The following is a 14,620-nucleotide window of genomic DNA, read 5'->3' as shown; positions in this document are numbered from 1 at the left end:
CTTTCTGAAGGCACGTATCGGTTTTACTGCTTTGTTTTACGAGTTGATGATGATCCATCCATCTCGACCGAAGCCAGATGATTACTTTATTATTACATTGAATTTTGCTTGAGGTTGTCCAACAGTTAATGAGAAAACAGGACTGCAAAGTTTGAATGAATGTGATAGAGTTTTGGTCTAAAATACCTGGAAAATACTATCCAGCTTGAAAGTATTGAAAAGCATTTAATGAGAGATGCCCTCTAGAGACCTCTGGAGGGCGACCTTCAGCAATATATTCACAGTTGGTGTTGAATAAACCTTTAGGTTGCAAGCCCACACTGTCTGATGTATATTGAATGCAAAAATGGCAAGAGATTCTCAAAACGGCAAACTCCAATGTTATTGGCTGACTTTACACAATTCCAAGGAGTCAGAGTGGCAGGTTTTTTCAAAAACAAAAGAGTTTCATAGCATCTGCTTATGTTGCAGTGAACACTGAACAGTGACAATTTGCATACTGTTAAAAACCAAATTAAACTTAGGTCACCCTAGACAGCAGGACAAAAAGGCATTTGGGTTTGTAAGTGGCTGAGACGCATCTTGAAAGGGATGTCAGATGCCACCAACGTCATGTCTAGTCACCAAAGGCGCAGCAGTGTTTTGTCAGATCTTTACCTCTTGAGGATCGCCAGGGCTGACTCACTTCATTAGCCTGATGGCAGGTTATGTGCTGAAAAGCCCCTGAAGTCGTTGGGAAGTTTTGACAGCGGTACAAGCTGTTGATTTGTCAAAGCACATCAGCCGAGCATGACGGAGATGTGACACAAGAGGCTGATACAACACACATAATGCCAATGACATTCCCATAGAGACAGTCAGAGTGGGCATTTGCATTTTTGAAGAAGAACATTACAGCAGAAGACTCTAAAACGTATTTAATTCATCTTTCCTTTTCTGATCCATTTCACAAATGCTCACCTAAATTGTGCAGTTCCTATCTGTGTGTAGCACCTACTGCTCTGCATAACCTTTCAAAGCACATTATAAAGATGTCCCTGCACCTGATAGTAAATCTGCAACCCATTTCACATTTGAAGAGGTTAGCAAATCATAACAGAGTCCAGTCAACCGAAGGATCATGTGAAACTAGAGACTGGAGTAACGGCTGCTGAAAATTCAGCTTTGCCATAAGAATAAATTACACACACCCACATGCGCACGTATATACACACACACATCTCAAAATAGAAACAGCTATTTTAAATTAACATATTTCACAATATTACTGTATTACTGTATTTTTGATATAATAAATGTCGCATAGGTGAACATAAGACACTTCTATCAAAAACTTGGAAAAAATCTTAACAACTCCAAACCTTTGAATGGTATTAAAAGTTGTGTCTGTTTAAGGTGACATTTATGTATTTGGCAGACACTTTCACACACTTTAAAGAGCATTCAGGGAATACATATTACATTGCGTGATCTTTAAAAATCAAACCTATGAACTTAGCACGTTGACAGTGCTATGCTCTATATACTGAGCAACAAGATGGTTTAAAAAGTATAATATGACCCATTTAAGACCTACATAGGGCAAGGGTTAGGAAAGACTCAGGGAAACCTGGAGGCAGAAAGAGTTACAGGATTTACACAGAAAATGCAAAGCAGAGCTGCTCACTGGGTCTGTCAGGTGCACCTGCTAATACAAATGAATTTGACTGCGTTTACATGAATTAGCAATAAGCTATCTGACACTAGCAAAGAACTACAGAACAGAGTGTACATTAAGAGAAAATCATGACTAAACATGATAATTAGATGACCTGAAGAAACTCTGTACTTTCTTTTCTTTTCAATTCGCAAAAATACACAAAGCACAAAGAAAACACAATCCTAAATCATCACTAAAAGTACATCACTGATCTATGTAAAAAACACAGAAAATCAAGATGATTTACTAAAACTCTCACATGCAAAATCTAAAGATGCCAATGATATTCCTAACAGAATGTATAAACTGTTCAAATATCATAAAGCAAATAATGTATTTTCATTTTTAATTTGGTAATCAGCCACTGAGTCCTGTATTTAATGTTGTAATTAGAAGAGTTAACAGTTCAAAAACATCTTAAAAACACTTAAATCTAAATTACAAGTATGTTCACTACACACCAAAAACTGGTATTGTACATCGCTACCAAAAACAACAACAAGCCCCCCAAAACAAGCCCACACACGGCTCACTCGTCTTCATCTCAACCTGCTCCACTAACACAGTCTGACACCTCAGCTGACTCCCTCCCACTACGACCACCTGAGCTACACACCAGCAGAAGACAGGCGATCTAATGATGGAGTGAGAGAAAGAGAGTGGGACACATTACTTACTTGTAAGCATGTACAGACGACAAATCAGCACTGAGCAATCTGTTCTGCACCTCCAAACTAAATGGGCAGGTGATGGACAGAGCTCTCGCTTTCCTATCGTTCCCTCCCTCCCTCTCTCTCTCTCTCTCGCTCTCATTCTCCCAAATCTTTCTGTTTCTTTCCCTCCCCCTGGCTCTCTCTCACCATTTCATGACTCACTCCTCTTCTCTCTCGCCTTTTTTAGGTTATCCGCACACAATCTATTGCTTTCAAACCAGTTTTTGCATCTCTTCATCTCACCTTTTTAGACATTTTTCAATCTTTCTTTCTCATGGCAATATTTCTCTTTCCCCACCGGCATTCATTCATTCCGCTGATGAAAGTGCTCCTTTTGGCTGAAAAAATAGTCCACTCAAACCTGACAATTGATTTACTCACCCTTCATGTCATTCCAAACCCATTAAACTGTCTTTATTCTATGGAACACAAAAGGACCCTGATTGGTGACTGAGGCTCACAATGATACTCAAGCATTTACTTTGCTTTTCTATACTCTGCAAGACGTCGGAGGGCATTTACAGGACATTCGCTCGGATAGAAGAAGAAAAGTAGCGGATCCGCCATTGCATGCAAAATTTAGAACAAGAACCAAAACAAAAACAATGGTTTGTTTACTGTTCTTGGAAAAGCATGTTGTTTTGTATCTTTCTACACTCTTTTTCGACAACTGCACAATGCATCACAACTGTGTGTTGCCACCTAGTGGTCTCTTCTGTCTCAACATTCACCTTGGGCAAGCGCTGTTGTACACACAGTCAGCGCGGACACAAAAATTTAGCTGCACAGGGACGGTGTGCGCGAACGTCTGCGGACTCTCCCGATGACGTATACGTCACAAGGACAGTGAGCGACTGTCGCGGAACACAGACGGCCAAGGTATATGTAGGGCTTGAGGCTTTCAAGTTTAGCAAAACATCACAAGTGTCATTCAATTACATACAACTCGTGTGCTATAACTACAAGATTCATGAACAAATACTTCTTTTGAAATTAATCTTAGAGCTGGTCATGATCTGGTCAAAAGTAAAGTTACAGAAACTATATGAAAGTGAGTGAATTCATTCAATAAAAAAAAAAAGATATATTAGCTGCACGTTTGCTTTTAAAATGCCTTGTCCTATTGATTACCAATGTAAGCGCTGTACTACAGATACAACTTTTGACAAGTCGAATTATTTTCTGTGGTAACTGACCGCATATCACAGATGCTGTCAATACTGCTTAGCTTGTTTTGAACTTAAAACATTCTGTGTGTGTGTGTGTGTGTGTGTGTGTGTGTGTGTGTGTGTGTGTGTGTGTGTGTGTGTGTGTGTAATTCAAGCCTATATGTAGTTTTAAAAGGATGTTATCTGTCAAGCCTACAATTAGCCCACCCAGCCCTCTAAACTACCTCAAACAGACTTGCTACCAATCCCAAAATAGTCCCACAGCTGCAGGCAAACTGAGCCGAAGGACCATCTCAGATGGGAACGTCCTTCACAGAGCCACTGACACCACAGAGTTCCCATCAGTCCTCAGTTCATGAAGCAACAGTAACAGTAACAATACTTTTTTCACCAACAATATGGTTTCCCACTATACCCCAAGACTTCTAGAACTAGGAAACACACATGACAATGTCTATGGAAAGTAAAAAGAATCAAATTAGATCTTGATTGGTTTAAGAGCAATAAAATAAAATAAAATAAAATAAAATAAAATAAAATAAAATAAAATAAAATAAAATAAAATAAAATAAAATAAAATAAAATAAAATAAAATAAATCCTATTTGCAAATCATCTACACAGCATGCACACTCTTCACTTGTCTTGTTACATGACATGTGGCTCAGAAAGAGCATAAATAAAGGTAGCAAACAATAAAACAGACAGTATCTGCATTATTTATTTATGGTACGGTGCATGCTGGGAAGTCAAATAGACCCACATCTATCAATGTTACAACCTACAGTGTCTAGTTCATTATACTTCCTCTAACAACTTTGAATTTACTTCTGGTTTAACTAATGGAAAGAAATCAAGTTGAAACTGAATACTCTCTAAAATGTCTAATGAGTTACAGAGGAAATCTCAACTATATTACTGTGCTCAGATTAGAAAGTTAGCTGAAACATAATTGAGAACTCCATTAGGTCTTCTAAGCTATGAAAAATCAATCTCTTGAGAAGTAAAACTTTCCTTTACGATGACAATCACCCAACAATATTTAAAGTTCTTGCACACAAATTTGTATCTTACCAAAGGTGTTGCACTTTAAGTAGAACAGCCTCGGAAAAGCTAAACCTTCTGTCATTCCCCTTTCTTGAGTTCCCCAACATGTTTCTCAGCACAGCAGCTCCACGCAAATAGACAACAGCAAATGGACCAGGCTTCTTCTCTCTAAAGCTTTTCTGTCCACACCCAAACAGTAGGGGTGCAACGGATCAAAAAACTCACGGTTCGGATCGTTTCTCGGATCAGAGTCACGGATCGGATCATTTTTCGGATCAGCAAAATTTTATTTTATTTTTTTATTAACACTTTTAAATTGTTAAATTAAAATATATAAAATCAACTTAAAGTGCACAAGGCATAATATCTTCTTTTTAACATAATTAATGAAAAACAACTTAAAGTGCAACATAAAAAGGCATCTCCTTCCTTTAAACATGGACCAATGCTTTATGTGTTTCCACTGTCATATAGGGCTGTCAAAATTGCTCAAAAATGACGTTCGAATATTCCCTCTAAAAAACACATATTTGAATTATTCGAACATCTGGTTGCGCATTTTGTCAATGACGCGCATTAGGCCTATGTCAATAACAGGACAAATTAATACAAAGAGACATAACTACTTGTGTAGTTCATTTAAGTTTAAACATATTTGACAACGTATTACCTTGCTCGCTCGCACTCGCAGGCACTCTTTCTCTCTCGCCGTCACCCATGCTGCGTTCACACCAAACGCGAATAGAGCGTCTGGCGCGAGTGATTTCAATGTGAAGTCAATGTAAAGACGCGTTTACGCACGTCTGGAGGTTTTGCGGCGCGAATGAGGCGTCACGCTCTCTGCGGTTCATAACGCTCGCCATGACCACGCTGTGTGTGGACTGAACATGCGCACAACTTTTTTTTCATCAATCAATCCGCGGATCACGTGAGTGCCGAACCGAAGATATTGATCCGAACGGATCACGGATCGATGATGATCCGTTGCACCACTACCAAACAGACAGAGACTCAGATCTGAGACGTCCACCTGATCGTTGAGTTCTTTGTGTATGAACACTGTTGAAGTTTCACCCCTGGCTCTTGGAGAAGTAGAGAAGTCAAACCTGTTTTCAAGTATTCACTCCATAAATGGTTCTAACTCTGCCCACAGCAGGAGGGTCTGGGACAGGTTTCAGGTTAACAAACAAAACCAATCTCAAGGGCTAGAATAACTGACCATGGAAATGAAAAGAACTGGGTGTTGTTTTCTTTTTGTCATGTCATGGGACGTATCAGGTCATACTGGATCAATCAAAAATAGATTAAAGCTAGTATCTAGAGATTTGTTGGTGTTGGTCCACTGTGAAAAAGGCCCAGCGGAGGTTGTACTTCCTCCGCCAGCTGAAGAAGTTCAATCTACCACATGGTGCTGCTGATGCAGCTCTACTACAGTCATCGAGTCTGCCCTCTGCACTTCCATTACTGTCTGCTTTGGCTCAGCTACAAAATCAGAAGACTACAGAGGATGGTTTGGACTGCTGAGAGTACATCCGTACACCCCTCCCCACTCTCCATGAACTGTATTCATCCAGAGGGAATAAAAGGGCAGGCAAAATCACTCTGGACCTCACACATCCAGGCCACTTCTTCTTTGAAATGATGCCGTCTGGCCGGCTCTACAGAGCCCTGAGCAATAGGGATGTGCAAGACTAGTCGACTTAACGGTACAGCTGCTACTAGTCGACACTGAAAACGATAGTCGATTACACGGAAGAAAATACACAAGATTTTATCGGTCAAAATAATGTCATTTTATTGTTACTGTGAAAAACAGGGCGCGAGCCGTGGAAATGGAGTGGCACGAGTGTTAATTAAAGCCACTGTGCGCTGCACCAGTCTGGATTCCCAGGAGCTCTGAAGGATATGAGGAGGAGAGATGGCAGTGGAAGACGAGAGAAGACTTAGGCCTGGGACATTTACGTTGCGTTTTGTCTATGTATTGGCAGCACTCGGCTATGAAGCACCTGCCGTTTATTTTGTTTCATTTATTTTAAAACTTCCGTTTACCGTTCACCGGTACCCCCTTCTTCCCTGTGCCTTGAACTTTGTTAAATTTATATTTAAAAGCATTTTAAATGGCACATTAAAATAAAACACCTGGAAAAATAATACCTTAAGAGGTAGGGCCTAATCTTTTTATTTTACCTCAGATGTGTTTTCTTCGTGTCAGTCACGGAGAGCACAGAAATGACCGCTCAAAAGGCAAAAGAGAGTATTTAAATTAGAAATAAAACAGAAAAGTTTTATGTAAGCTGTGCCATTTCAAACTGGCATAATACCACTAGAGCCATGCGTAACCATATTCAGGGCATGCACATAGGTGTGATAGCTTCAGAATCAGAATCAGAATGAGCTTTATTCTCCAAGTGTGTGGCGTTTAGCTGCGTTTATTATGGGATTTGACTGTTTGATTCATAGATTAAGTGCTCAGATGTATCATAATATACACACACAAGTCTTTAGAGGGTTTCTTACTTCTTGACTAGTTGGAAAACGTACATTTGAACGCCTGTCAAATTAGTCGATGTGCACATCCCTACTGAGCATAAGTACACACGCCAGGCACAAGTAAAGTTTCTTTCCTCAGGCCATTAATCAGTTAAATGCCCCCACTGGGCAACAAATGTGCAATACAAAACAGTATTCATACTTATATTTACCACACCACAACACACCATTTACATTCCCTTACATTTGTATATAACATAATGCACATTCACACATTGTCTATTTGTACATATTTGTATTATCTGTCTTGTCGCTGTCCTTCTGTCTGTGCTGTGGAAGCTTCTGTCACCAAGACAACTTCCTTGTATGTGTAAACATAGCCATGTGTCCAACAAAGCGTTTTTAACCATCTGAAAACGCTAGGCGCTATGCTGAAAACCCCTAAGTGAGAGGGTTTTGGCAGCGCAGCGTTTTTAAAGTTAAGATGCTTTGCTTGCTATGGAATATCCACGGAACTGTCACTAGTATCTCATTTCACAGCTTGTTTCTGTATTGTTTCTATATAAAAATGTCATTACAGTGTAAAATATTTGCTCTGGCTCTTGTTTTAAATGATTTTGTTCCATTATTATGCTTGTTGTTGTCATCTGTTGACGTTGTGCAAGCAGAATGTGGCGGTTGGTCGGTGTGGTATTTGTCCCGCCCCTCCTCCACTGTGATTGGAAGGCTGGGTATGAAGTGACAGTGAGGATCGCTGCGCTCCCATTGAAAACAATTGGAAAAATATGCTAGCCGCGGGAAAAAACGCTTTGGTGGACACACGGCCTAAAGCTCATTCTGATTCTGAAAATATAGTTACAAATAAACACAATAATCCCATACAAAGTTTGTTTGATTAAGTAATTTATGCAAATGAATTGGAAAATTACTGGAATTATATGCCCCAAATTTTGTCTGCTTTTGGAACAATATCTTGACTTTTTTCTTTGTATAAATGGATGAAATGAATATTCACTGACAAGAATCCTTCCAAACAAACTGTCTGATCTTGACACGACACTATCCAGGCTCTCGGCTCACTTTGGTGTCATGGGAATTATTTCCAAAATAAATCTGACAGGAAGCAGGTCTTTTTTCAAATTCCCATTCCCAGGTTTAAACCTCCCGTCTCTCAATCACTGTCTGGCTAAAAATATTCCAACTAGCAAATGTTGTTAATCTGGATCCTTTACTACATTCAGAAATAATTATCATCAGAAGAATTCATCAACCAAGGAAAGCTATCAACAGACTAAGGCAACAATACACTAAAACAGTCAATAAAAAAGATTTTGAGCTTTAAGAAAACTCCCCTTCAGTTCAACTCAGACTAGGCTATCAGGTGACAACAGTGGGTGGAAACCCACAATCTTTCAGTTGGTTTTCTCACCTGGCTAGTTTTACACTAAAAACAGTCTGAATGGACATTGCATTTTAAAAATTACATTTTAGTAGGGGAGTAAAAAACTACTACTTTATAATGATATTTTTGAATATGACAAACTAGGGGTGTGATTCGATAAATATCACGATATTGAACTTATGATGCGATATAATTGCGATACTCCAAGACAAATGGTAAAATGTTAACAAAAAATGTAGGCTACTGTTGATTCAAATACAAACTTTGGTATTATATTGGGAGTGGAAATGAATTAGGCTTGGACTTGGTGCTGGTAACTCAACGCACAGGACAATGGTGACACCAGAATACAAATATTCATGATTATGAAGCTGAATATACAGAATTATTTTAGACAATTATGCCTGCACTCTGTCACTGACTAGATATATTTAAAATAATTTGTAGGCCACTTTTTACTAGTAACATAAGACATCTGGCATTATCAGCACTGTTAGACTTTTCTGTAATTTCTACAGTTATTTACTTTAAATCCCCCAGTATTATACTGCTATTTCTCTTTACAGTAAATAACTGTGTTTCCAATTGCATCATGGGAATTTTCTGTGACGTCTAACACCACATACAGAGACTTACTGTATTTTTTAAATTTGCTGTATACTACTGTATTTGACGTAACTGCCTCTCTGGCTGGCACCATTCCACCGTGCTTTTTATTTCCTAATTTTTTGCCTTACACCATGACCACGTGTCTACAACGCTATAATAGCCAGAGGCTGTCTATATTGGACACATTGAAGCGACCGGACCTTTAAATGCAAACCTGTTTATCCCTTGTAAGAACTAGTGCGAGCGCTTGGACTCGTATCGGACTACGTCTGAAATATAACGGCCGCGGCGCATCACTACACTGTCTGGGATTTGTCGTGTCGCGTCAGACAGACATCCAGTGTAGGTAATGGGGTCTGTCTTTTGTTGGATCGCGACGTTCGTGTCTGGCCCGGGGAAGAGACGGAATTCACTTCACCGAGAGAGAGATCAGCAAGCAAGGTAAAAAAACAAACAAACAAAAAAAACATTCTGTGTATGTTGACAGGATTGTGCCCAGTTTAACGTATGTTATAACGTTAACGTTAGCCTAACGTTACTCGTCGTCAACATGGCGGTAACGAACTTTACCATGGTAAACTGAGCTAACGTTTCATTTTACACACTTTGTTAGATTATTGAATTGTCGAGTTAAAATATGCCAACGAGCAACGCGTTTACATTAACAATAAATGTGAATAAACTAATGTGAAATTCTGTTTATATCCTAATGTTGGCCTACTGATGAGAACCTTTATAGTTTTAGCATTAGTTTGCAAACTATACCATATTATAGTTTTTTTTTTTTTTATGGAATTTAATATTTACTTCCATTTTTGTGTTTAAAGGCAACTGCAACAAAGCGCCAATTCGCGCCAGTGACTTAGCAAGATTCCAGAGGTAGGCCAGCCCATTTGTGATATATTTTGAGATAAGTTTGCTGAAATGATTAGCATACACTATGTGAAAATTGCTTTTGAGCCACTGGTGCAGACTAGGTAGCTAACAATATCTTATAAAATCTCTATAAAATTGGCTAACTTTATATCAAATAAGTGACCTTTGCATTATGTCTAACTTTATTACACAGCAAATGAACCAATCAGAAGATGGACCATTGTCTTTGTTCAGTCTCACCAGATTAAATGTATCCAGGTAAGCACTGCAGTAAAACTCTCACTAATTCATTCAGACCAAATCTAGCATTCTAAACAACTTAAGTTTATATTTTTGCATTATTTTTATATTTTATTAGCCAGCGACTCTACCATTGCAGTTCCACCTGACTAGGAAGGTCCTAATATCAGCGCACAGGTGGGTTAACTACTGTAGGAAGGAGAACGATCATCACACAGTGATTTCTTGCATGTATCTTACTGTGTATTTGTCTCAAACAGGTACTCCTTCACTGCAGACAAGCTGAAATGGGCTAAAATCATCTATTTCAGTCGTTCAACTTCTTTCTATGCATCTCAGCATTTTTGGACAGAATTTAGGATTTGTAAGTATTAAAATTTAATCTGGCATAATTTAATTTAGTTCTTTTGTATGCTATTTATTGACAAAAGCTGTTTACAAATATATATTCTTAAGTTTTTGTGAAAATAATAATAAAAATTAAAGCTGCAAGCAGCATTTATCGGGGTTCAAGCAGTTAAGGCCTTTAAGGCATTTAAGCACAAAAGCATCAAAAGTTATTAAGATTTATTTAGCAAGCATGTAACCACTGACATAATAGATGGAAAAGACCATTTACAGCCAATACAGGCAGTTTACCATGGGAAATATATGGTTTTAAAGCTTTTTAACAGTTATAGCACCACCTATGGTCCGATCTCCATACATTTTTTTCTTTGACCTCAAATTGAACCCATACACATGTGTACTGAGTTTGGTGAAGATATCTCATTTACTTCTTGAGTTATAGCCATTTTAGTAAAAAATAGGCTCCTCCCACAACAATTTACCACATTCTAGTATTATTTACTATGATTCTAGCATGATTTACCATAATTTACCATGATATACACCACATTCTAGTATTATTTATTATGATTTACCATGTTTTTAGCGTGATTTACCATGATTTACCACATTGCTAGCAATTATGTGAAATATCAGTACAAATTAAGTGATAAACTCTGACAAAATATGATTGTGCTACAATGGTAATTGTTATATAAGTGATTTTTTAGTGTCTAATGAATGCAAAAGCATATGTGAGTAGACTTCATTAATGAGTAGAATGGCCACCAGAGGGCAGTAGAAGACCACTTATTGGCTCACTTTCACTTTAAACTTCTTGATTTTCACCATTTTTCTGTACTAAAGCAAACCAGTTTTTCCATTTTAACTCCATAATGCATGCTTACACACACACACACACACACACACACACACACACACACACACACACACACAAAGACAAATGTTGTTGTTTTTTCAATGCTATTGGGACATGTCATTATGAAAATATATTTGAATGGTCTATAAACATTTCACAAAGTCTTTGTAAACTATTAATCAGATTATTCAAAATTTATTCAGAAACCTAAGACTACATTTCAACTATATGATGTGATCAAAACTGTTTACTGCAAGTCTCCCTCAGGAATCACATTTCTAAATGTGACACAATTGTCAGTAGTAATAGTCAATAGATGAATTCTGACTACATGTGATTGTAAATGTTAAAAGAGGGATTTTATAAAGTCTAAATATGAATTGACAAAATGACTATTTTTTAACAGCAGGGGGCAGTAAAATACCACTTATTGGCTTAATATGCCATTACATTCATATAATTTTCCCCTTTTTAACTGTTGTAGAGGCAAATTTTGTCCGATCTGTCTGAAATTGCTCATGCTTGTTCAGAGTGATATTTCACATGTTCTGACTTGTTTTTAAGAAGATCTGAGCATCTTAAAAGATATAAGCTTTCGGGGACACTTGGTCAAGGCCACATTTTGAAGGGACCCTATTATAGCCATCCAAATGAAGTAGTTCAACTTTTTCTGATAATTACTGATCTAGAGAGTCCAGAGAATTGTACTGCACTAGTTTTGAACATTATTATATGAAAATTATATGATCATAGATGGAAAAGACAATTTACAGCCAATACAGGCAATTTACCATAGGAAATATATGGTTTTAAAGTTTTTTAACAGTTATAGCGCAACCTATGGTCCGATCTCCACAAAATTTTGCATGGTTATTAATGATGTTATGTCACATATGCTCACCAATTTTTGTGAAGTTCTGAGTTTTTATATATGATTTATAGGCTTTTTAGTGCATTTTGCCACGTCCATTTTCTTTATGACCAAATATACCCATGCGCAAAATGCAAAAGTTCAACTTTTTTTTGATAATTATTGATCTAGAGAGTCCATAGAATTGTCCTAGACTGGTCTGGTTCCAATCGGGCGAAAAACCTAGGACTAGTTCGCAAAAGTAGGTTTTTAACATGTTCGTGAATATTTAATGAACGGTTTGATTGACAGCAATGGTTCTTGAGGCAAAGTTGTTCAGCATGAGGAGATCTATCAAATGATATGCATTTTGTGACAATAAGTGTAACACCACGTGATTACAGAGCCTTAAAACTCGTTAGCGCCAACTAGTGGCCGATTTCTTTCAAAATTCTTACAGACCTTTAGGGGCTTGAGCCAAACATGCTCACCGAGTTTCGTTCCGAGCGGACTTCGTTAATAGGTGCTCAAACCTCATTGGCCAATGGCGGCCATGTTTTTCGAGATACGCCAATATCCTTTTAGACATACATGGCCCCTTGGGCCAAGACACTGCATACCAAATTTCAAGTCATTCGGAAAAACGGTCAGGTGTCTATACGTTTTTTTTATTTTATAGCGCCACCATGTGGCCAATCGATGCAATTTTTTTACTGTGACCTCAGATTGACCTCCTACACAGGTGTACCAAGTTTGGTGAAGTTAACTAAATTACTTCTTGAGTTATAGCCATTTTAGTAAAATAGGCTCCTCCCACAACGTTAATTTTGCAATTTTCCGATCGGGCGAAAAACCTAGGACTAGTTCGCAAAAGTAGGTTTTAGACAAAATTCAAAATAGCGGAAAAATTTGCATACCGGAAATGAAATCGGAGATATACGTTTTGTCCGCCTTGAGCCAAGGATTACATTGATATAAGACACTTGAGTCTACGATGAACCATCTAGGAGTTATTAGTGATTAAATACTTTTGCTTGCTATAGCGCCACCTATGGGCCAATCGGGGTCATATTTTGATAACCTCTCCTCGATTTTTGTACTACCATTTGGCCAAGTTTCAAGGTTCCAGCTCTTACGGTTTGGTCTGGACGATGCGTTTTAGCGGAGAAGAATAATAATAAAAATCGGTACAATTACAATAGGGTTTCAGCACTTCGTGCTTGAACCCCTAATTAACAAAAAAGGAGGTTAAAAATAATGTGACACTAATATTCTCTCTTTCTCTCTCTCTCTCTCTCTCTCATATAGTTTTGGAACCGGGATCTCCTCTGAAGGACTGAGTTCATTTGTGTTTGTGGGCACGCATGCAGACCAGGGAACACTCTGATGTTGTCAATCAAGTTCTGAACAGGAACCAACCTTTGGAGAAGTTCATTTATTCACAAAGGTGGACAAAAACATTGTGTTGGCTTTTTAAAGATTATTTTGATGATGACTTTTACTCCTATGCTGTAGAAAAGATGGAGTAGACAGTCAGACATTGATAATAATAATAATAAATGTTTCTTGAGCATCAAAGTGACTTGAACATTACGCCACTTAAATACTTCTTTTGGCCACCAGTGTACATGAATCCAACACATTTTTGGAAATAAGTGAAATTATTTTTAAGGTGGGGTTATGTGTCTTGTATTGTGAAAAGAACTGTGTTTTGTCCTGTTTTGGACATTTCCTTTTTGAATGCTTAATGTATTTATATTCTGCAGTTTTATGAATGTAATGGTTGGATATTTCATTATAATACTTGTATAAGCTAAACAACCAATGACTCTACATTCATTTAGTCAAATGCTAATGTTTTGTTTATGATTTTATGTATGTTTTCAAAAATGTTTGCAGTGAAGGACAGCACATAATGTGTTAATTTAACACGTTTACACATCTTTGTGCTAACCTCTCTGACATATTTACTTTGTTAAAATCATTAACACAATGAATGAGTTAAAATTAACACAAAAAATGTTGTCTCTAAACTTACCCATTAATGTGTAAAAATTTCACACATCATTTCCAGCATTGGCATGTTTATTTTGTGATATATATGAAATGTTTTAAATAAAAAAATGGTATTTTGTGATAACTTTGTCTAATTGGTTTGTATGAAAGTAGTACTTATGTAGGATAAAAATAAAATTAATCATATATCAAAATTATCAAATCTAATTTATATTTAGTACAAATAAAAATAATTACAGTAGTGTACTGATTAGCTTAGTTTTTACAGTAATGCACTGTACTGATTAGCTTCGTTTTTACAGT

General features: G+C 37.5%; 1 protein-coding gene and 1 long non-coding RNA gene across 7 annotated transcripts in view; one reads left to right on the top strand and one right to left on the bottom strand.

Annotated features, from left to right (window-relative positions):
• Nucleotides 1-14,620, bottom strand: part of rap1gapb (RAP1 GTPase activating protein b) — a 57,429-nt gene that overhangs the window by 34,840 nt on the left and 7,969 nt on the right. Inside the window, exon 1 of one of the 5 annotated variants that reach the window (XM_082189609.1) lies at nt 4,655-4,818. The exons of the other annotated variants lie outside the window; for them this stretch is intronic. Coding sequence (XP_082045735.1) covers nt 4,655-4,734 — 80 coding nt within the window. The 5' untranslated portion in view covers nt 4,735-4,818. Of the gene's footprint in view, nt 1-4,654; nt 4,819-14,620 lie in introns of those variants that run through there. 5 annotated transcript variants of the gene reach the window in all.
• Nucleotides 9,362-13,754, top strand: LOC309513698. 2 transcript variants are annotated; one of them, XR_014211513.1, is made up of 3 exons: nt 9,362-10,007; nt 10,198-10,608; nt 13,610-13,754. It is a non-coding gene; the product is annotated as an uncharacterized lncRNA (long non-coding RNA). The 2 variants fall into 2 exon arrangements; XR_014211514.1 differs by having other exon boundaries at nt 9,362-10,421; nt 10,505-10,608.

Source organism: Leuciscus leuciscus (genome assembly GCF_965113295.1).
Source record: "Leuciscus leuciscus genome assembly, chromosome: 14".
Classification (NCBI taxonomy): Eukaryota; Metazoa; Chordata; class Actinopteri; order Cypriniformes; family Leuciscidae; genus Leuciscus; species Leuciscus leuciscus.
The sequence above is the reverse complement of the archived record's forward strand: the minus strand, read 5'-3'. Positions and strand labels throughout refer to the sequence as shown.